The 18,211-nt window shown below is 44.8% G+C and overlaps 7 protein-coding genes across 7 annotated transcripts; 4 read left to right on the plus strand and 3 right to left on the minus strand.

Moving 5' to 3' along the window:
- Positions 1-675: 675 nt before the first annotated feature.
- Positions 676-1,503, minus strand: LOC131216793 (vasotab-TY2). The gene is made up of 3 exons (XM_058211373.1): positions 1,342-1,503; positions 1,097-1,264; positions 676-1,021 (listed from the first exon to the last, which is right to left on the minus strand). Exons 1-3 carry the CDS (start codon positions 1,364-1,366, stop codon positions 963-965), a joined length of 252 nt encoding a protein of 83 aa, XP_058067356.1. The 5' UTR covers positions 1,367-1,503; the 3' UTR covers positions 676-962.
- Positions 1,504-2,357: 854 nt separating this feature from the next.
- Positions 2,358-4,184, minus strand: LOC131213970 (ubiquitin-conjugating enzyme E2-18 kDa). Its single transcript, XM_058208241.1, has 4 exons — positions 4,084-4,184; positions 3,650-3,745; positions 3,180-3,366; positions 2,358-3,110 (listed from the first exon to the last, which is right to left on the minus strand). The coding sequence occupies exons 1-4, from the start codon at positions 4,108-4,110 to the stop codon at positions 2,959-2,961; spliced, it is 462 nt and encodes a 153-aa protein (XP_058064224.1). The 5' UTR covers positions 4,111-4,184; the 3' UTR covers positions 2,358-2,958.
- A 324-nt stretch (positions 4,185-4,508) lies between these two features.
- On the plus strand, positions 4,509-6,879 carry LOC131212305 (probable ATP-dependent RNA helicase DDX10). Its single transcript, XM_058206117.1, has one exon. It carries the CDS (start codon positions 4,535-4,537, stop codon positions 6,860-6,862), a length of 2,328 nt encoding a protein of 775 aa, XP_058062100.1. The 5' UTR covers positions 4,509-4,534; the 3' UTR covers positions 6,863-6,879.
- A 518-nt stretch (positions 6,880-7,397) lies between these two features.
- On the plus strand, positions 7,398-11,366 carry LOC131214929 (DNA replication ATP-dependent helicase/nuclease DNA2). The gene is made up of 9 exons (XM_058209276.1): positions 7,398-7,428; positions 7,497-7,633; positions 7,697-7,913; positions 7,983-8,901; positions 8,968-9,403; positions 9,497-9,941; positions 10,007-10,200; positions 10,345-10,996; positions 11,052-11,366. The coding sequence occupies exons 1-9, from the start codon at positions 7,417-7,419 to the stop codon at positions 11,364-11,366; spliced, it is 3,327 nt and encodes a 1,108-aa protein (XP_058065259.1). The 5' UTR covers positions 7,398-7,416.
- LOC131214930 (coiled-coil domain-containing protein 86) lies at positions 11,069-12,077 on the minus strand. The gene is made up of 2 exons (XM_058209277.1): positions 11,792-12,077; positions 11,069-11,727 (listed from the first exon to the last, which is right to left on the minus strand). The coding sequence occupies exons 1-2, from the start codon at positions 12,007-12,009 to the stop codon at positions 11,436-11,438; spliced, it is 510 nt and encodes a 169-aa protein (XP_058065260.1). The 5' UTR covers positions 12,010-12,077; the 3' UTR covers positions 11,069-11,435.
- A 365-nt stretch (positions 12,078-12,442) lies between these two features.
- Positions 12,443-13,392, plus strand: LOC131216812 (mpv17-like protein). The gene is made up of 2 exons (XM_058211393.1): positions 12,443-12,635; positions 12,735-13,392. The coding sequence occupies exons 1-2, from the start codon at positions 12,524-12,526 to the stop codon at positions 13,160-13,162; spliced, it is 540 nt and encodes a 179-aa protein (XP_058067376.1). The 5' UTR covers positions 12,443-12,523; the 3' UTR covers positions 13,163-13,392.
- A 542-nt stretch (positions 13,393-13,934) lies between these two features.
- On the plus strand, positions 13,935-18,154 carry LOC131208721 (G2/mitotic-specific cyclin-B3). Its single transcript, XM_058201555.1, has 6 exons — positions 13,935-14,100; positions 14,578-14,944; positions 15,485-15,809; positions 15,889-16,959; positions 17,022-17,352; positions 17,419-18,154. The coding sequence occupies exons 2-6, from the start codon at positions 14,865-14,867 to the stop codon at positions 17,676-17,678; spliced, it is 2,067 nt and encodes a 688-aa protein (XP_058057538.1). The 5' UTR covers positions 13,935-14,100; positions 14,578-14,864; the 3' UTR covers positions 17,679-18,154.
- The last annotated feature ends 57 nt before the right edge of the window (positions 18,155-18,211 follow it).

The following is an 18,211-nucleotide window of genomic DNA, read 5'->3' on the forward strand; positions in this document are numbered from 1 at the left end:
GCCTCAGAACAGTTGCGCATATGGGCTGACAGCAGCATGACGAGTTGCTACATGACCCTTCGTCATTCATTTCTGTTGGAGTTTAAGTTTTATTGTACATCGCCTCTATTGTAGAACCACACTAATGTTAATATGTAAACAAAGTTGTTCCACTCGTGACACGATCACGATTCACGATCGCCGGCAGTGCACACGTTTAATGCAATCGATGAGATAAACTGCCTAAAACCGACTGCATCGGCGAAGATGCAAAAATCAGCTGCTTCAAATAATACACGGCACCTGTTGCACAGGAGTGCTGTGAATGCTAAAACATTGTCTAGAAAATGTAATCATACGAAGCAAAGCAAGCTCTGATTAGAAATACAGATATCAATGATTGCAACAGCAATTTTCAAAAGGCCTTTTCTAAAGGAACGTCTTTTTTGTGGTACTCGAAAGAAAGAAGAGTGCTAAGTATTTTTGGATAACGAAACAAACCAGAACCAACGAAAGAAAATCAAAGAGAGAGAAAATTCTTGTTCTTTGTAAAAAGGCCTGCGTGCTCACAGAGCCCACCAAGTTATGCAAATAGTTGTGGAGTGGAGACGAAGTGCAAACATTTTATTTCTCCAGAACAAACCGTGTGTTGATTTACGTAAGTTGATGTACAGCGATACGGTTGAATGTATGATGTCACTTTTGTCCAACGCTTTGTTCAGTTTTTCTCAAACTTAAATTATAGTGTTGTTTCTATTGTTCTATCTTTTTGATAGCGAGGTTAATTCTCACTGGCGATCGAGATGTTGGGCACTCCGACAACAAACGCCATTGAGTTGTTCTCAAATTGGTCATCGCCATTCAATTTGTGTACATACGTTATCGTTTGCGTTGTTAAAATAGTTTCTTTTTATTACCACTTTTTCGGAAGTCCTAATGATAATGTTCTTTCACGTATGCGTCACATGCAAATCCTGGTGTTCTCATGATAGGCGCACCGGGCTCTTGTCCCCGCACTCTCCTTCATGTTTTGCGATATAGTCTATTGTTTGTGAAGAAAAAAATGTTAACGAAACGATAAGTTCTCCTTATTGTTTTTTACACGATTTGCACTTACTCTTCTGTGATTCACAGTTGTACTTTTCCATCACGCACGTATTGCCGAACGTTACCGTGCTCCCTTTGCCTTCTTTTGGGACGCCGCATACCGGGGTGTAGTCAGCGGTACAAGCCTTTGTGCACTGAGACTTTTCCGCCGGAATGGCGCACACTACCGCCAGGATCGCTGTGAAAACGCCCAAAAAAGATACCCATATTTGATTCAAGACTCCGGATTTTAATACATCTGCTACCCCTATTTACCCAACAGAATTATTGCCACACGCATTGTCTCAGATTGTGGTTGGTTGCGGGTCTGGTAAAACCGAACTTTATTAGTTGCTGCTTCGTTTGATACTGCCGGAGCGTATTCTCTAACGAAACCTAGAACACTGGTTCTGGTTTTATTCAATAAACGCAAGTTGATGACCCTGATGGAGGTTGATTGTGTTATGCATGGCTTCGCCTCGGTGCGGTGGTTCCTCCCGGAATACGATCTGCATATATTACGATCCCCATGCGCTTCACGGTGGATGATCCGTTTGAGTGTGTGTTATGTGTGGCATGCTTTTTTCGCAATGCCCGTAGCTTTGAAATCAACAGATTCACGGTGCTGGAGCGCCGCAGCGAATGAAAAAATGACACGGTATTTAATTATGTACTTAGGGTATTTGAAAAAAATCCCCACCTGCTCATCATCACCGGCAGCGTGCGTTCTCATTGAGAGAAACCAATGACACAGTCATCCAAAAACGATTGTTGAACAAATCCTAGGCAAATTCGGATTTGGTTGAGTAACTCCTAGGTCATAATCCTGTAAAAGAAACCCAATGCTTTTGCCAATTAACGGGCCTTGATCAGTGTTTGCTCTTCAACTTTTGTTGACAAACTGTTGACTGTTGCAGGTACGACATTAGCAACGAGTTTTGCAATCACAATCCATGAAAATAATTGCACACTTCACTTATCTGGAAAAAAAATTTCAAGTCTGCATAGAATAGCCCATTTAGGTGTAGGGTTCTACAGTGAAAAAAGGTACCCTTCGGCAATCATGCTGTACTTTGGACACGATGATTCATCAGTGCCCTTCAGTCACACCCGGTAAGGATTAGGCAACATTGTGTTTGATGTGACCGTGTGCGATACGATTTCTGCGAATTGTTATCAAAATGTAATGCTGTTGGTTTTTAAAACTTGACCGGGGCTCTTCACTCTGTGTCATCAGCGATAAGCAACTAGATAAACGGGCAACAAGTAAACGATTCGCTTTTAAATAAATATTCATCTATATGATTTTTATTATCTTTGACATTTGCTTGTCTTTCACTGTCTGATCTCTAATTCATTGGTGACTTCCTGCCTGGGTGCATTGGCCCATTTCTAAGCAATACATCCGTTTGGTTTTCAATTCATGCCTTGTAGCATTGATTTTCCGTTCGTATAATGCCCCAAAGCACAACTGAAAACGGAGTCGGAAAACGGTGAAAGCGATCCTACACACACAGTTAAACAATACTAGGAGAAATTGAGTACGCGGCACGGGATGCAACAACACGCTGAGCAGAAGCACGAATAGAACTAAACAAGGTTTGTACTACCACACTTCTCCAAAACAAAGTTTATGCACGAGACAAGAATGAAATCCACAACCTATCGGAGGCATCCACACACTTGAGCCCCTCGAACTGTAGCACTGTTGTTCTTTCGTGAATTCTGCTCTCACGATTCCACCTACAGTAACATGTTAAACATTTTCTCCATCGCCATCATTATCATTTCATCCTCAAGTTCATGGGTCAATTTCCTAGCCACGGCATGGTACCCGAGCGTGGCCCGCAAATTAAACATGTAAGTTAGCGGTTGAATTGTTACGATCAGTTTCTATTCAGGCCTTTTTTCACTGTGCCGTCTAGTGTGTTCTTCCGCATTCTTGGTGAATTTTTTTCGATCTTTTAAAAATTCTTCTGCCAAGTCTGCCCGCAACGGGTGCTCTGGTTCGGGCTCATTGACAAGCTCTATAAGTGATTGGATTACTGTAACAGGCGGGAAAGAAAACAACATTTAGCGTAATGGAGTACTACAATGAGGCCACGACTACTTACCCTGATCGGTCTTCGTTGCCGGCTTCCAATTCTCGGTGCTGATGATTGGCAGGCATACCTGTCCCTTTTCGTCAATGTTCGGGTGATAAATTTTGGTTTTGAAGGAAATCTTTGGAGGCTTGAAAGGATATTCGGCCGGGAAAGTTATCTCTATTCTGAAGGCCCCTTTGTTATAAGGGACGTTGTCCTTGAAAAGGATTGAAAAAGAAAGATTAGCACACGGTATTCGTTGGGCCTTCCTATTTGCAGTTTGCAGGCGGAAGACAACAAAAGTGCAATATAAATAGATGTAGTGCCTAGTGTGTCAAGGAAGCGTCTCACGCATGAAGAGCGTTAACAATGACCACAGAATGAAGAACACAAAGCACCGATTGAGAGAAAACGAGCTCCTTGCTTCCTCACCAATAGACCTATAGACCATGACACGCTTACGATGTGAAAAATCGGCTTCCGGAATCGAATATACATACCGGTACTATTAAACCTGACCACAGCAGCAAATTGGATTCATCGACTACTATGTCACGGAATGATTTCATCCCCGACGCACGAATATCCGCGAGCTCCTGTAGAGAAAAGTTTTTAAATCGATTACGTATGTTTAAAAAATGAAATCTGGCACACGAAAAACAAAGTATTTTCGGATGGTATCGTAGAAACTTTTAAGGGTTTCCTACAGTTCCGCTAATTGCTAATTGCTCAGTGCTCCCGGTCACTGGCTGGGAAAGGTACGCCTGTTCCGGGGTATTACTGTAAGCAATGTTTGCTAGGCATTATTTTGAATACACCCACTGAACTTATTCAATCGCTTTACGGTAACCGGCTAAATAGGATATTCTCTTCGTGAACCAGCAGAAAGCAGTGTAAACGATTGTTTTCATCACAGCCAATCTGGAAAAATTACCTTTTGCAATCGCCGTGTGGCTGCCATTTTGCACAAGTTTCCTAAAATAAAGATTTTGACAGTCTGACAGATGTTTTTACTCAATTTTTTTCGCAAACCAAACCGAAGAACGGTCGGATTGTGAAGCTTCTTTTTATTAACACCAGAGTGCTCTGGTGTCTGGGAGGTACGTTCAAATTTGGTGTATTTTTATCATTACCTAGATTAGAACAGTACCAGAAGCAAAGGTAAGTAATAAATTCTAAAGTAATAATGATCCTTCTAGATAGCGAAGTTTGTTGATCACCCAATCTATGAAACTAATTAAAACTAGGTTTTTTCACAGGGTCAATGTTATGACATTTAGCGTACCACGAAATGTCAAAATTGGAACAAAACTTTGCCTGGCCGGGACACAAACACAAGAAACACGTTTCGGCAGACTTCGGTGCACAGCTTTTCGTAGTAAAAGATGAACAAAGGTAGATACATTAATTTTGCTCGTAAAAAGAAGTTTAAAGGCCGCAGTGGACATTACATAAACGGCGGCGATGAAGTACCGGACGAAGCCGATGCGAGCGATGGCTGGCAACGGAAGGCGAAACCGAAACAACGTGTGAATACATTCAAGTTCTCTGTGAAGCAAGAGGACGCCGAAATTGAACGGCTGCAACAGCTGTACGAAGACGTTTCGTTTCAAGCTGCATCGGTGACAACATTCACGGAATTTCCGTTGTCCAAGAAAACCCTCACTGGGCTGCAGGAAGCGGGATACGTGAAGCCGACGATTATACAACGCGATTCCATTCTTTCCGGATTGCGCGGAGAAGACGTACTGGCGGCAGCAAAAACGGGCAGCGGCAAGACGCTCGCCTTTCTCGTCCCGATTCTGGAACGACTATACGTGCATAGGTGGACGCGGATGGACGGTTTGGGCGCGCTTATCATAACACCAACGCGCGAATTGGCTCTTCAGATATTCGAAACTATGGCTCAGGTTGGAAAGCATCATGATTTCACGACAGGCCTCATAATTGGTGGGCAGAACCTAAAATTTGAACGCAGCCGGCTGCATAACCTTAACATCATGATCGGAACACCAGGTCGCTTGCTGCAACATATGGACGAAAATCCGCTTTTCGACGCCACCAACCTCAAGGTGGTCGTCTTGGACGAAGCGGACCGCTGCCTGGACATGGGATTCGCCACTACAATGAACGCCATCATCGAGAACTTGCCACCCGTCCGGCAAACGCTACTGTTTTCCGCAACCCAGACAAAATCGGTTTGTGATTTGGTACGCGTGAAACTCACCAATCCTCGCTACATTGCACCTCATGAGCACGAACAAACCGCGACACCGGTGAAACTGCAACAGAGCTACGTGGTGGTGGCCCTTTCCGATAAGCTCACCATGCTCTGGTCTTTCTTGCGAACGCATCCGAAGCAAAAGATTATCGTATTTTTCGCCACCTGTAAACAGGTGAAGTATTTCTATCAAATTTTCAAGAAACTACGACCCGCGAACCTGCTGTTGCCACTGTACGGGGGAATGAACCAGGAAAAACGGAACCAGATTTACGCAGAGTTTTGTGGGAAAAAGAGCAACGTGTGTCTACTGGCAACGGACGTAGCCTCGCGCGGTCTCGATTTCCCGAAAGTCAACTGGGTGGTGCAAATGGATTGCCCCGAAGATGTGGCTCAATACATACACCGTGCTGGACGCACCGCTCGTCTGAACACCAGCGGTGAAAACCTACTCGTGCTGTTGCCGCACGAAGAACAGGCCATGTTGCAGTCGCTGGAAGGAAACAAAATCCCCATCAAGCAGATAAAAATCGATGAACGGCAACTGTTCTCGCCGTTGGTGAAAATTCAATCGTTGCTTGCACAATCACCTGAACTGAAGGAATGTGCCAAGCGGGCCTTTGTGGCTTACATCAAGTCCGTGGCGTTGATGAAGAATAGGAAGGTGTTTCAGTTGGAAAAATTAAACTTGGATGGTTACGCTCAATCGCTGGGACTGAACGTTACGCCCCGTGTACGTTTCCTGACACGTGCCGCGCCAGGTCGTAAACCGACTGCCGCTGGTGCTGCGCAATCTACACAAACCAATAAAAGCATGAAGGTGGTGCTAGAAGACGACGATAGTGCCAACGATCAAAGCGAAGAGGAAGAGTTACTGAGGGTGAAGCGGGTAGACCATGGTCATGAATCACTTCTATCCGACGACGATGACGATCGCGACTTAAACCGATCTGAAACTTCCATTCGTCTGCCGAACAGCAAAAAACGTGTTTCGAAAGCAAAGATGGTCAAAAAATCGCTAGTAATTAGCAAACGTACCGTCTTCGATGAGCAAGGCGTTGCCATTGATGGAGATGGCACGGAAGCTCCGTTGCCGCAGCGTTACGATATAAATGAAGCACGTTTGAAACTTCAACAGCAAGATGCCGCAGATAAGGAACGCTACAAACAGCTGAAGAAGGCCAAAAAGGTGGCACAGAAGGAAAAGGAACGCAAGAAAAAGCTGGATGTTGTCATGGATGAGGAAGGCGATGATTTTGGCAACGAGAGCGACACTAGTGTCAATCTCGATTGGCTTCCGGATCCGGACAAAATTTACGGCAAACAAAAACAGTCGGATGAGAGTGCGAGTGACGATGAAACAGCACTGTCTGAGGCATCTGAGCAGCACAGTTCCGTTCCGCCGGCTAAAAAGAAACGAATGATCTTGAACCGAACACAAGATTTGTCCCTAAACGAAGCGGAAAAGTTGGCTATGAATTTGTTAAAATGATGCGTTTGTCGAAAATTAATAAACACAACATTCTAGACTTGTGTCCTTAAGAGTAGAGAGTGTTTTCTTCCCTTAACTACTGCAACGGTGGATGTAGGTTGAATTGGGCTGCGGAAAAAATACACCAAAGAAAATATGCTTAAAATCTGGCAACAGCAGCCACTGAAAGAAATTTTCCAATTTATTATCTTCAAAAAGCGTTTTCGATTCCGTTATTTAACAGCCGATGCTTCGTTGTTCGCTCGAAATGGTGAATGACAACAGCTGACTGACAGTTGCGCGTTTTGGCGCCAAAACAGCGAAAATATAAATTCACATCATCAGGCATAGCAAACATGTCCGAGGAAAGATCGAAACGAAAACTATCTCCAGGCATCGATAATCAAAGTGAAACCATACGATCGGCTACCAAGTTCTTCAAAACGGAGCAACCAGTGAGCGCTTGTAGAAAATCGGAAACTGAAGATGCTTCAAAAACCTTTAACGAAAACGAGTTTTGCGTCGATGCCGGTGATTTCGATTTGGAAGACGATTGGGCTGACTACGGGTACAACATGACCAAGGAAGTAAGAATTTGTTTTGGCCATTACCTTTGCCGATAGCAATCGAAACGAGCGTATTGATTTTATTTTAGCAATACACATTGGATTTAACCACTTGGAAACGGTGCAAGGTGCTAAGCGTGGAAAAATGTGCAGATCAACGTTTACTCGTGACTCTAGAAGAGAAGAAGAGTAAGGAAAAGGCTAAATGCTGCCTATGTTCACCTTGGTAAGAGCACAGTGTTAAAAACACTTCAACTGGACAGACCAATAACGTGTGGCTGTCCCCCAGGAACACCCTTGATCATGTTGTCCCAGGCTTGATCGTTTCGGTGATCGCTTCGAGTGTAAAGAAAGATGACTGCTTCGTAGTCGATGCCAACGAGGGCATGTTTGTTACAAATCCCGATCTTCTGGTCTCCGGAACGACGGTAGTTGGTTCGCTGTTTTGTCAGCGCCGCGGGGTTCTTCAGGAAAACTTTCGCTTGTTTGATGCGGAAAATCGAGAGGTAAGAACACCTAAACCAGCGGCTTGGTCATTCTACCATGATATAATTTTATTTGGTTTTTATCTTTAGATGCATGTTGGAACCCTGGTTCATTCAGTCTTTGAACAATGCCTCTTGGATACTAGCTGCCGTTCACTATCGGATGTTCGACGCATTGCAGAATGTTGGATTAAGTCTCCAAAAATGGTTTCTACGTTGTACGCATACGATATCAGCACTGCCGATGTGTTGAAGGCAATGGATCCATATTTTGCAGAGATCGACAAATTTCTGGAGCAACACAATGTGCATCCAGGACCAAGCAAAACGTTTACTTCTGGCGCCGGCACCGAAGATGCTAGTTTTGTCATAGAACAGGTTAAGGACATTGAAGAAAATATCTGGTGCCATCAGCTGGGGATCAAGGGAAAAATTGATGCCACGGTGAGCGTTGCATACCGCAACACGAAGGGATTACCGGACGGCTCTACCCATGAGCTGATGCCGCTTGAGTTAAAAACAGGCCGGGCAAGTTACTCGTTCGAGCACATCGGGCAGCTGGTGCTGTACGAAATGATGATGAATCTGGTTGGGCATCGCGTGAACGGGGGATTGTTGCTGTACCTTCGCGAAGGCAAATGTAGCAAAAAGTCTGGCAATCGTAACATAAGGCGCGATTTGATAATGCTGCGCAATGAGGTTGCCCACTACATGAACGGCTGGATGGTTGTGAACGAGCGAAACGGAAACGGGGCGGAAAAGCAAACTGAACCACTGGTGCCTTACCTTCCGGAACCGATCAATCATGCACGTGCTTGTGCAAAGTGTCCTTACAGCACCGTTTGCACCGTGATGGCTCAACGCGAACCGGGATCGAGCACGCGGTCGTCTGATCATGGTTTTTCGATCATTGTCCCCGATGCTTCCGGTCACTTAAGCAACCAACACATTGACTACTTCATCCATTGGACAGGCATCATCTACCTGGAACAGAGAGATATGGCCGCCGGTGCGTTCGACACATTACTGAATCTTTGCATAAGTGGGAATTTATAAATTGCCCTTATCTTTACAGACGGGAGCACTCGGGCCCTATGGACGAAAGAACCCCGGAAACGCGCCGAAAAAGGTTGGTGCATCACAGATCTGCAGCTGGTCAGTCCGGTGCGTGCCGTGGACGATAACTATTTTCATACGTTCACAATGAAATCTGACCCGATCATGATGGCTACCGGCGAAGACGAAATAGAAGGACGACCAGCTTTAGAAGGGTTTCGAACGGGTGATTATGTTATATGCAGTACGAATTATCGGATCGCTGTGTCGGCCGGGCACATCGTTAGCTGGGTTGGCCGTGAGCTGGTTCTATCATTTGAGCGCGATCTCAGTGTGAATTACACAGGCGAAACGTTCCATTTGGATCGCACTGAGGGATACAAATCGGGAAAATTTAACCTTTCCAATCTAGCCCTGCTACTAGCCAATACGGATGACGCCGATCGCTGTCGACGGTAAGTGACCGTTGCTCTTACTTCCATACTGCAACTTGCTTTTCGGCTTCATAACACCGCATGGTGGATTATCGTAAATCCCGACCCAAACAGGATCATTATCGGACGAGAAACCCCTGAGTTCGCAGAGGCCATTTTACCCAAACCAATGATACCCCGGGCGAAAGCATTGCTAAGTAATTTAAATCGTCACCAGAAAATGGCGGTTCTAAAGGTGGCCGCAACAAAAAGCTACTGCTTGCTAAAAGGGTTGCCAGGAACGGGCAAAACACAGACGATCGTGGGTATTATTCGGCTTCTTTTTGCTCTCGGCCACTCGATACTGCTAACGAGCAACACGCACTCTGCAGTCGATAACGTGCTGAAGCGGTTGGCTAGGGACAACGACTGTGACGAAAATGGCATGCACGAGACACTCAAGTTTATCCGTATTGGCCCACTGGAACGTATTGACCCTGTTGTACGGCCATCGTCGGCTACCGTACTGAGCGAACAGTGTGACACACCGGAAAAACTGAAGCACTTATACGACCAATTCGTAAGTCAATTGTTTCTGTGCTTCGGGATTTAGAATTAAACATCCGTCTGGTCCGATCCTCACAGAAAATAATCGCCGTTACCTGCCAAGGAGCATCGCATCCGTTGGTGGTTCAACGAAAGTTTGACTTTTGTATCGTGGATGAAGCAACGCAGGTTTTTCAGAGTAGCATCATCAGACCACTGTTGCAGTGCAAACGATTTCTGCTTGTTGGTGATCCGGAGCAGCTTCCGCCTGTCGTTAGATCCAGGGAAGCTCGGTAAGTTCACGATGCAAACCAACATTGGTTTGGTTTTGGTTTTGGTTGGTTTTTGTATCATCAAACTTGCTCTTTCTTGTGTGTCAAGTGTTGTCTTGTATTTGCACTTCTTTTAATCCAATTACATTATTCTTCCAACTCCAGTGCGTTGGGCGGTGATGAAAGTCTGTTCCACCGATTGGACCAAGAAGGTGCATACTGCACACTGCCAAGCCAATATCGCATGAACCGTGTCCTCACCAAGCTGGCCAATGATTTTACCTACGATGGAAAACTAATATGCGGCAACGACACGGTTGCGAATGCAATGCTTAAGCTGCCTGATCTACAAACATTGCGCCAGATGTATACAGTAGAAAAGTGGCTTTTAAGAACGATATCGAACCAGATAGACTTGTCGGCGATTATGCTTGACACCGGCAGCACACTTCAGCATAACGAAAATTATCAGTTTTCCGAATCGGTAATACGACCATCGAACACTATGGTACGGTCGAGAAAAACTGCCGCCTGTAACAACATGTCTGAGGTCGCGCTAACGGTTTATATCTGTACTGCATTGTTGCGTGCTGGAGTAAATAGTCAATCGATCGGAATAATGGCACCCTTCCGGGCTCAAGTGGAGTTGATTCGCCGCCATGTGCGATGTTTGATGGAGAATCCGAAGTGTTGGCGCCCACGATCCGGCGATCAGTCTCTCTACATACCCCCCGATGCATCGATGCAAACGCTCTCGGTCGATGAATGCGACATAGAAGTCAACACCGTCGATCAATTTCAAGGAAAGGATAAAAAGGTATGCCACACGCCACATTGGGCTCGACAACATTTTTATTACCGTTGTTTTTCAGTTGATTATATATTCCTGTACAAAAACAAACAATCTGACCGATGATGCTGTGAAGGATAAAGCCGACGAGAATGGTGAGTTGACCGGTGCTAAAAACAACGAAATATTATTCGATAAACGACGCTTAACCGTCGCAATCACACGAGCGCAGGTGAAACTTATCGTCCTCGGTGATCGCAATCACCTGGACTCTTATCCGCCGTTTAATAAACTGTTCCAAGTGATTAGTAAGATCGGTCACGTGAAGCTCGTGGACAAAAAAGATGGATTTGAGTGGAACAACTTGTTCGAGTTCCTCCAGTCGCTAAACGATTAACGGCTGGTCGTAATTAATGTTATGGTTTTATTTTTTTACGAGTACACAAATATGTTTTCTTTTAAACCTTTAAACAACCTTTAATTTACTTATGTCTCGTTTCTCAATCATTCGCAACTGCTTCTTTCGCATGCGCTTCAGTTTGGCAGGGTTGTTGATTATCTGAACGATCTCAGCCTTCCGTTCATTCTCCAATCTTCTCCGCTTGTTCTCTTCCCGTCGTTCGCGCTTCTCCTCGTTCTGGCGTTTTCTTTCGTTCTTCAGCGATTGGGACAGCTCCTTGATTTGCTTCATTTCCTGTCTGTACGCTAAACGTTCTTTTGTTTTCATTCGGCGTATAGTCTTCTTTACTACAGCAAATCTTAAAAAAAAAAACCATCCGTCAGAAGAATGCTAGAATGTTAGCACCGTTTTCCCATACACACCTTTCCTTCTGCGTCTTCCAAATTCTACCCGATTTTGGTCTTCCTCGAATTTGCACATTCGGAGCACTTTCATCATTCTTGGTGGCTTTCGTCGTGGCTTTGTCCACTACTGGTTTGGACTTTTCCACGACAGCTTCCGTTTTGTGTGCTAAATTATCCGGTTGCTTTATTTTGGACAAAATATGGCTGATATTGGGAGTGGCTTTCAAGGAATCCATCTTTACAAAAGCCGCTTCGTATGCGGCACTTTCAACTCAGCGCTTCCAATGGACGTTTTTGTTTTGATTCCATTCCACATGTTTAGTCGATCGGGTGACAGTTGAAAGCTGGTGAAAAATGTACTGTCTATTTTATTCGTATTCTGTCTGTCTGTTATAAAAGGTTCGCAAATATTACTGCAGAGGGCATTACAACCTCAAACGCAACAAAACATTTTAAATATCCAACCATTTCTTCTCAATTGGTATTTTATTGGTATTTTATGATAGCAGTGACGATAAAAAATAGTAGAAAATTGACAGTTTTACAAAAATATCACAGCTGATAATTATATTAAATTCAGCTGATCAGCTGATGTTGGGCACTCACACTATCAAAGGCAAATGTCAAAACATCATGTGCGTCAGTAGCAATTATTAGCGCGACGAGAATGTTTGACTCATTAAAGTGATCTTATTTTCCATAACGTTGCATTACTTTCTCTCTCCCTTGGGAGACAAGCGTAAGTGCAAGATGGTGCCTTCAAGAATGTTACGACATCCCTTGGTTAAAGGAATGGTCACGTATACTTTTCTTTGGCCAACAGCGAATCTAGTGCAACAGAGTCTAGAGGGGAAAAGTATTGGTATGCTAAGCGCGCGCGCTGATTCTCTTGTTGGAAATTATGGGTTAATATGTAGTTCTCATGTTTTCTTGTTTTGCTTGCATTTATTACATTTAACAGACTCATTTGATTATGGCCAGTGCGCGCGTTATGGTTTATATGGTGCGCTTTACGTTGCGCCAACGCTCTATGGATGGGTTCGGTTGTCCTCGATGATGTGGCCCCGAATGGATTGGCGGACGGCGATTGGAAAAGCAATTGTAGAGCAGGCAACGTATGGCCCGTTTGCGGGAGTCAGTTTTCTCTTCGTCATGTCGCTACTTGAAGGACGCACACAAGCTGAAGCAGCACGTGAAGTGCGGCTGAAATTCCCCCAAACATACGCCGTTGGATTGACGGTTTGGCCGCTGGTTCAAACTATCAACTTTGCCCTTGTTCCTGAGCGAAACCGCGTTCCGTTTGTGGCTGCGTGCAGTTTTCTATGGACGGTTTTCCTGGCTTCAGTCAAACGCAGAGACGCCGCAGAAGAAGATATCGAAACCAAATAACTTCGAATGTATAACGAATTTTGCCAACAATTCCACCGTTAGTTGATAATGTTTACGGGTTTCTCAGTAGCGCCGGACAAAGTCCTGTGGGTAGAATCTTTGTGCTAGTAACTATTGCGGAACTTTTCCATAATACTGCACACAAAAGGGTATTTTAAATGTGAAAATGATGTAACTATTTTTGCTTTTATAACTTATAGTTTTTTCCAAATAATAAAGACACAAATAAATAGTAATAATTTTGACCAGATAAAATTAATTGCTTATTCACACAAACAACTTAAACGAGCCATTCGTTAAATTGTTGAGAAAAAAGGTCAAGTGCTGCAGCGAATTTACTCAGCAACCCATATTTTATGTTATAACCATTGGCTGCGTAACTGACATCAGTTGAAAAGCTACTTGATTCAAAATAGTGACAGTTGGTCTTGGAACCTGAAGGCTTACGATTAACTTTCTTGTTCTAAGCACAAAACACAAAAGCAAGAAAAGTTTGGCCCTTGACACACTGCATGCCGGGAAGCAACGGTCAGAAGTGCGCGTCGTTGCTTTTGCCTTGCGCTGTTGACCTGTGATCCGTTCGATATCCTTGCGCGCTAGTGAACATGTTTTTGTAAAGTTCTTGGCGAAAATTCGTTTTGCTAGTCCCTCCGACACTCACATTTGCATCGTTTTCCGTTTTGGTTTCAGTCGCGCGTTGTGATTATTTGTTTGGAAAGTTTCACCAAGAACACGGTTAAGGACTGCAGAACGCTTAAGTTGTGCGCAAAATAGGTTTGTGATAAGACTGCGGTTCGGTAGTGGTGCGGTACGCTCGTGGTGTTCTCTTTTAACAGCTTTTTCAATGCAATTTTGGTGCACCAGTCTGTTGAAAAGAACCCCCAGGCGCTACACATTTATCATTCTTTCCTAATCCTCCATCGTCGAATTGAAGCCAGGTAAGGACCCAGTTAAATTAAAATGATACGTAAAAGGATCGTACTAACACACAAACGGCCGAATTGTACACACACACGTGCGCGTGCAAGAACACTTACTCAAGGAGCGTTCGGTAAACGTTCGGATTTTTGCTCTGCATTCAAGAAGACATCTGGGGTCAACGGCGTGCTGGTGTTGGTGAGAGCGTAATCCCGCTGCGATCGTTAGAGAGTTTAAATCGAGAGCAGGCTGTTCTAACCGACCGAGGTTTCCCTCTGGTAAGGATTTGGCGGTACTGTTACTTTTGTGTGACGGGGAAGGTGACGCGCGCAACAGATGTTCTTTAGCAATTTTTGCTCAAGAGCAGTTAAATCGCTTCAGCTTTATATAATATACTTTAGCCTTAGATTAACAATGGTGGCGCTAAAACTTTGGCCTTCTTGTTTTACGCTTAAGCGCCCTATCTAATTTGCCCATTTTCGTTTCCAACCCTTTAGCGTTCCATGCGGTGGTGTGATTTGTTCAAGTGAAATATTTGTTTGTTAAAAGCTTTAGAATTGCCGCCGCACCAGAACAACAAACTGCCCGATCCTGCCAAGCCAACCCGGTAACCTTGAGAGCACACCACGATCGCTCCTTGAAGGATTAGTTTTCAGAAAGTCCAGCTTCTCTAGGAGGTAGCTTATTCTGGCTTCGACTGCGCGTTCCGGTAACCGAAGTTTCGTTGATTTGTGGTGAACCAAACGTAACCGGAAAGACAGCCAACGACCTACCTTGAATCAGGATGCCGGCGAACAACCAGTCGTCCAACACAGCCGGGACAGGGGATGTTAAGCCCATGGGGCGCGTTTTGCACTCCACGCGGTAAGCAATATACATCGGTGATTTACAGATTTTTTCGTGCAATTTCATTTCTCCGCGTTGTTTCATAATGGCGCTGAAATCGGAAAATTATTTTCTATAAATTTGATTGTTTTCTTAGATTTGCTTTAAGTATGTTCTCTGATTCACGCCTCTGGGGCGGAGTTAACGGTTAGGGTCTTATTGGACACCTCTCCCAATAATTGTTCATTTTCAAGCACGATATTTTTTTATTGTAATATGGTCACGATTTGAAACCTTGCTTGAATTGGTGCCAACATGCCCTTGGCCTTTGGTACAAATTTTACAGTTTCCTAAGTGTGCTACGACCAAATTTCGATTTTCGAAATGTCGATTAAAAGGAATGAAAGAGACGTAGCTATTTTTTTAGCTTGCTGTAGCTTCTACAACTATTCAAACAATTAGATTTTTACGCAATTCGTTAGCTTTTTTTTTAATTCTTGTTGCGTAACTTTTCGCAAATAAAACGATCGATAAGAGCTTTGTTATCTCCATTCCTTCATCATTTCGTTTTTAATGCAGTTATCGGATGGCGATGGAAAAGCAGGGCTTGACGAGCGTAGTCGAAGATCAAAATGCCGGGGGTGGCTTGCTCCCTGGCATTAAGCGCAAAGCAGATGTCAGTCCCCTCAAGCATGAGCAGGGCACGAAACGTTTTGCCCTCGGCAACCTGACGAATGCCGAGGCCAGCGCTGGAAACATTGTTGCCACTGCACAACCGACAGCCGTTTCCAGTGGGTTTCTGAAGAACAAAACCATCAACAAGCTGCCAAAGCCTCTGAGTCAGATGGTACAGCAGCTTACGATTCGGAACCGGAACTGCGATGGTAAAAAATCGTCAAATAAGGTACTTGACCAACTTGATTGTTCCTAGTCTTTAGACTGAGAATGTAATTTTTCATTCTACCCAATTTTGATTCAAACAGCAAGTGGCACAGTCTCACATGTACACCAAGCCGGACATCAATGGTCCGGAGATTAAGGGTCCAACGAAAATTTTGACAAGGGCCGCCATGCGCCAACAGCAAGCTCAGAAAGCGACCACAAATGGTAGTACAAAAGAAAATGCGCAGCCATTGGAAAAACTTTCAACGGTTGGCGAAAGCCACAGTAAGACTGTCGCAGAACCACAGAAGCAACCAGTACAGCAACAACCACCGAAAACACGTGCATTGGAAGTCAAACGGACGAACGTTGAGGTTGGCCCTTCCATGACTAAGAACGAGCCAAAGAAAAAACATTCGGGAGCATTATCGCCACCACCGGTACCGGCACCGACTGTTGGGGTGAACAAAGTGAAAACCCGCTTATCGAATGACTTCGAAAGCGACAATTCCTTGTACGTAACAGCGCTGGACATATCCAACGAAGATGCAGTGACTCGGATTCCGGAAGCTGCATCTAACGTGCTCGGAGCCCGGGTACCTGTCACCAAGGTGCAAGCGAATGGAGGAACCAAAAAGGCGGTCCCGACCGTACTGCCCACGGTAGGTCCATCTGTGACGCGCAAGTCATCGGATGCATTGAACGACACCGACGACAACTCAGCGCAGAGACCAGTGGCTGAAGTGCGGAACGCAGAAAGTGTAAAGGATGTAAAACCGATCGTTGTTGCTGATGAGGAGCCAAAGTTGAAAGTTTACGAATGTTCGCCCCGCAAACGGACCCCGGAGGGTGTTGAAGATTTCGATCTGGCTAACTGGAATGACATCTACCAGGTGTCGCACTATGCGCAGGACATATTTGAATATTTGCGTGAACGTGAGAGAGTGTACGTCGTGCCTGACTATATAGAACGGCAGCCGTTCGTCACCAAGTGGATGCGAGCCGTTTTGGTCGATTGGATGGTGGAGATACAGGAATCGTTTGAGTTGAATCACGAAACGCTCTACTTGGCCGTGAAGATTGTGGATATCTACCTCTCGCTTGTAGTGATCCAGCGCGAGCTGTTGCAACTGGTGGCCGCTGCGGCTTTGCTGATTGCAGCCAAATATGATGTAAGTTGTCGTTGTCGATATTGCAATGTAAAGTTGTTAAATTTTATCTCCGCGCCCCGCAGGAACGCGTTCCACCGACGGTGGACGATTTCATTTACATCTGTGACGGTGCGTACGAGCGTCCCGAGCTGATCAAAATGGAGCGCACCGTTTTCCATGCCATCGGATATGATATCGGCATTCCGCTGTCCTACCGTTTTCTGCGGCGTTATGCCCGGGTCAATCGCATTCCCATGCCCATCCTGACACTGGCCCGTTACATCCTGGAGACAAGCTTGATGGAGTACGCGACTATCCAAATGCTCGACTCGAAACTGGCGTGCGCCGCTTTGTTTATAGCACTGCGCATGAGTAACAAGCCGGGTTGGAATGAAACGCTCGAATATTACTCTGGTAGGTTGTTTTAAGTTGGTGTCAAATTCTTACCCCTTTATTACCGAGTCCTTTAAACTTAACCAGGTTACAAAGTGGCAGACTTCAAGGAGGTAACGATAACGCTAAATTCCTGCATGATGCACCCCAAATCGACGCTCAACACCGTACGCCAAAAGTACTCACACGAGCTGTTTTTTGGTGTCGCCAAACGCCCCGTCATCACGAGTCTCGCCAAACTGTTTGAAGGAGCGCTCGAGGAGGACGCAGTTTTCAAGCTGCCTACTGCCATTTCTACGAGCGGTGGTGGGGAGGATCGAGAGACGATCAAGAGAGGGAGCGACTGAAGGTTGAGCCTACTTAAGCACATGCCCGACGAAAGCGTAATACATCGTATTTTGGATATTGTGTTCCATTCGGTTTCGAACGCTTCCCGGAAAGTTCAGGGGGTTTTCAGTTGCCATTTCCTATAAACGACAATCTGCAAACGAGCAGCTCCCAATGTTTTTTTTTATTTAAGTATATTCCTTTAAGTGACATTCAGTGTTCAACCGGCTCTTTTTAGGAAGGCGTTTTTTTATTACGCACACACGAGGGCGCATATGCAGCACAGTACAAAACGATGCTACAACAGAGAACTGCGCTGAACAGAGCGAGCGAGCGGATAAATGTAGGCCGATTAATGATTTTACCACATGCTGCATTTCAAAGTAATAAAAACGTATTTAAATTTGTGGACGGTCGCCCACTAATAACCGTCGAGATGCTACGTAACAGTTTCCGAAGGCTAGGTGCACGTTTTATCACCATCCTTAAATATTCGTTTCTATTTGTTTTTTAGCCTCTTCGTTCTTCAATATATCATTTTAATCTTTCCTCA

The sequence above is a fragment of the Anopheles bellator genome, chromosome 1 (genome assembly GCF_943735745.2).
Source record: "Anopheles bellator chromosome 1, idAnoBellAS_SP24_06.2, whole genome shotgun sequence".
NCBI classification, from domain to species: domain Eukaryota; kingdom Metazoa; phylum Arthropoda; class Insecta; order Diptera; family Culicidae; genus Anopheles; species Anopheles bellator.

What these genes read in the sequence shown, in the direction of transcription:
- LOC131216793 (XM_058211373.1), bottom strand. Translation starts at nt 1,366, where the DNA reads ATGCGTGTGGCAATAATTCTGTTGG. An exon ending in TGTGGCAATAATTCTGTTGG is followed by an intron (nt 1,265 to 1,341) that starts GTAAATAGGGGT and finishes GCGTTTTCACAG; the next exon opens with CGATCCTGGCGGTAGTGTGC. An exon ending in CAACTGTGAATCACAGAAGA is followed by an intron (nt 1,022 to 1,096) that starts GTAAGTGCAAAT and finishes CACAAACAATAG; the next exon opens with ACTATATCGCAAAACATGAA.
- LOC131213970 (XM_058208241.1), bottom strand. Translation starts at nt 4,110, where the DNA reads ATGGCAGCCACACGGCGATTGCAAAAG. An exon ending in CCACACGGCGATTGCAAAAG is followed by an intron (nt 3,746 to 4,083) that starts GTAATTTTTCCA and finishes TTTTCTCTACAG; the next exon opens with GAGCTCGCGGATATTCGTGC. An exon ending in GGTCAGGTTTAATAGTACCG is followed by an intron (nt 3,367 to 3,649) that starts GTATGTATATTC and finishes ATCCTTTTCAAG; the next exon opens with GACAACGTCCCTTATAACAA.
- LOC131212305 (XM_058206117.1), top strand. Translation starts at nt 4,535, where the DNA reads ATGAACAAAGGTAGATACATTAATTTTGCTCGTAAAAAGAAGTTTAAA.
- LOC131214929 (XM_058209276.1), top strand. An exon ending in TGCTGCCTATGTTCACCTTG is followed by an intron (nt 7,634 to 7,696) that starts GTAAGAGCACAG and finishes GCTGTCCCCCAG; the next exon opens with GAACACCCTTGATCATGTTG. An exon ending in AGCACTTATACGACCAATTC is followed by an intron (nt 9,942 to 10,006) that starts GTAAGTCAATTG and finishes CGATCCTCACAG; the next exon opens with AAAATAATCGCCGTTACCTG.
- LOC131214930 (XM_058209277.1), bottom strand. Translation starts at nt 12,009, where the DNA reads ATGGATTCCTTGAAAGCCACTCCCAATATCAGCCATATTTTGTCCAAA. An exon ending in TGGAAGACGCAGAAGGAAAG is followed by an intron (nt 11,728 to 11,791) that starts GTGTGTATGGGA and finishes TTTTTTTTTAAG; the next exon opens with ATTTGCTGTAGTAAAGAAGA.
- LOC131216812 (XM_058211393.1), top strand. Translation starts at nt 12,524, where the DNA reads ATGGTGCCTTCAAGAATGTTACGACATCCCTTGGTTAAAGGAATGGTC. An exon ending in TCTAGAGGGGAAAAGTATTG is followed by an intron (nt 12,636 to 12,734) that starts GTATGCTAAGCG and finishes TACATTTAACAG; the next exon opens with ACTCATTTGATTATGGCCAG.
- LOC131208721 (XM_058201555.1), top strand. Translation starts at nt 14,865, where the DNA reads ATGCCGGCGAACAACCAGTCGTCCAACACAGCCGGGACAGGGGATGTT. An exon ending in CGCGTTTTGCACTCCACGCG is followed by an intron (nt 14,945 to 15,484) that starts GTAAGCAATATA and finishes TTTTTAATGCAG; the next exon opens with TTATCGGATGGCGATGGAAA. An exon ending in AACGCTCGAATATTACTCTG is followed by an intron (nt 17,353 to 17,418) that starts GTAGGTTGTTTT and finishes AAACTTAACCAG; the next exon opens with GTTACAAAGTGGCAGACTTC.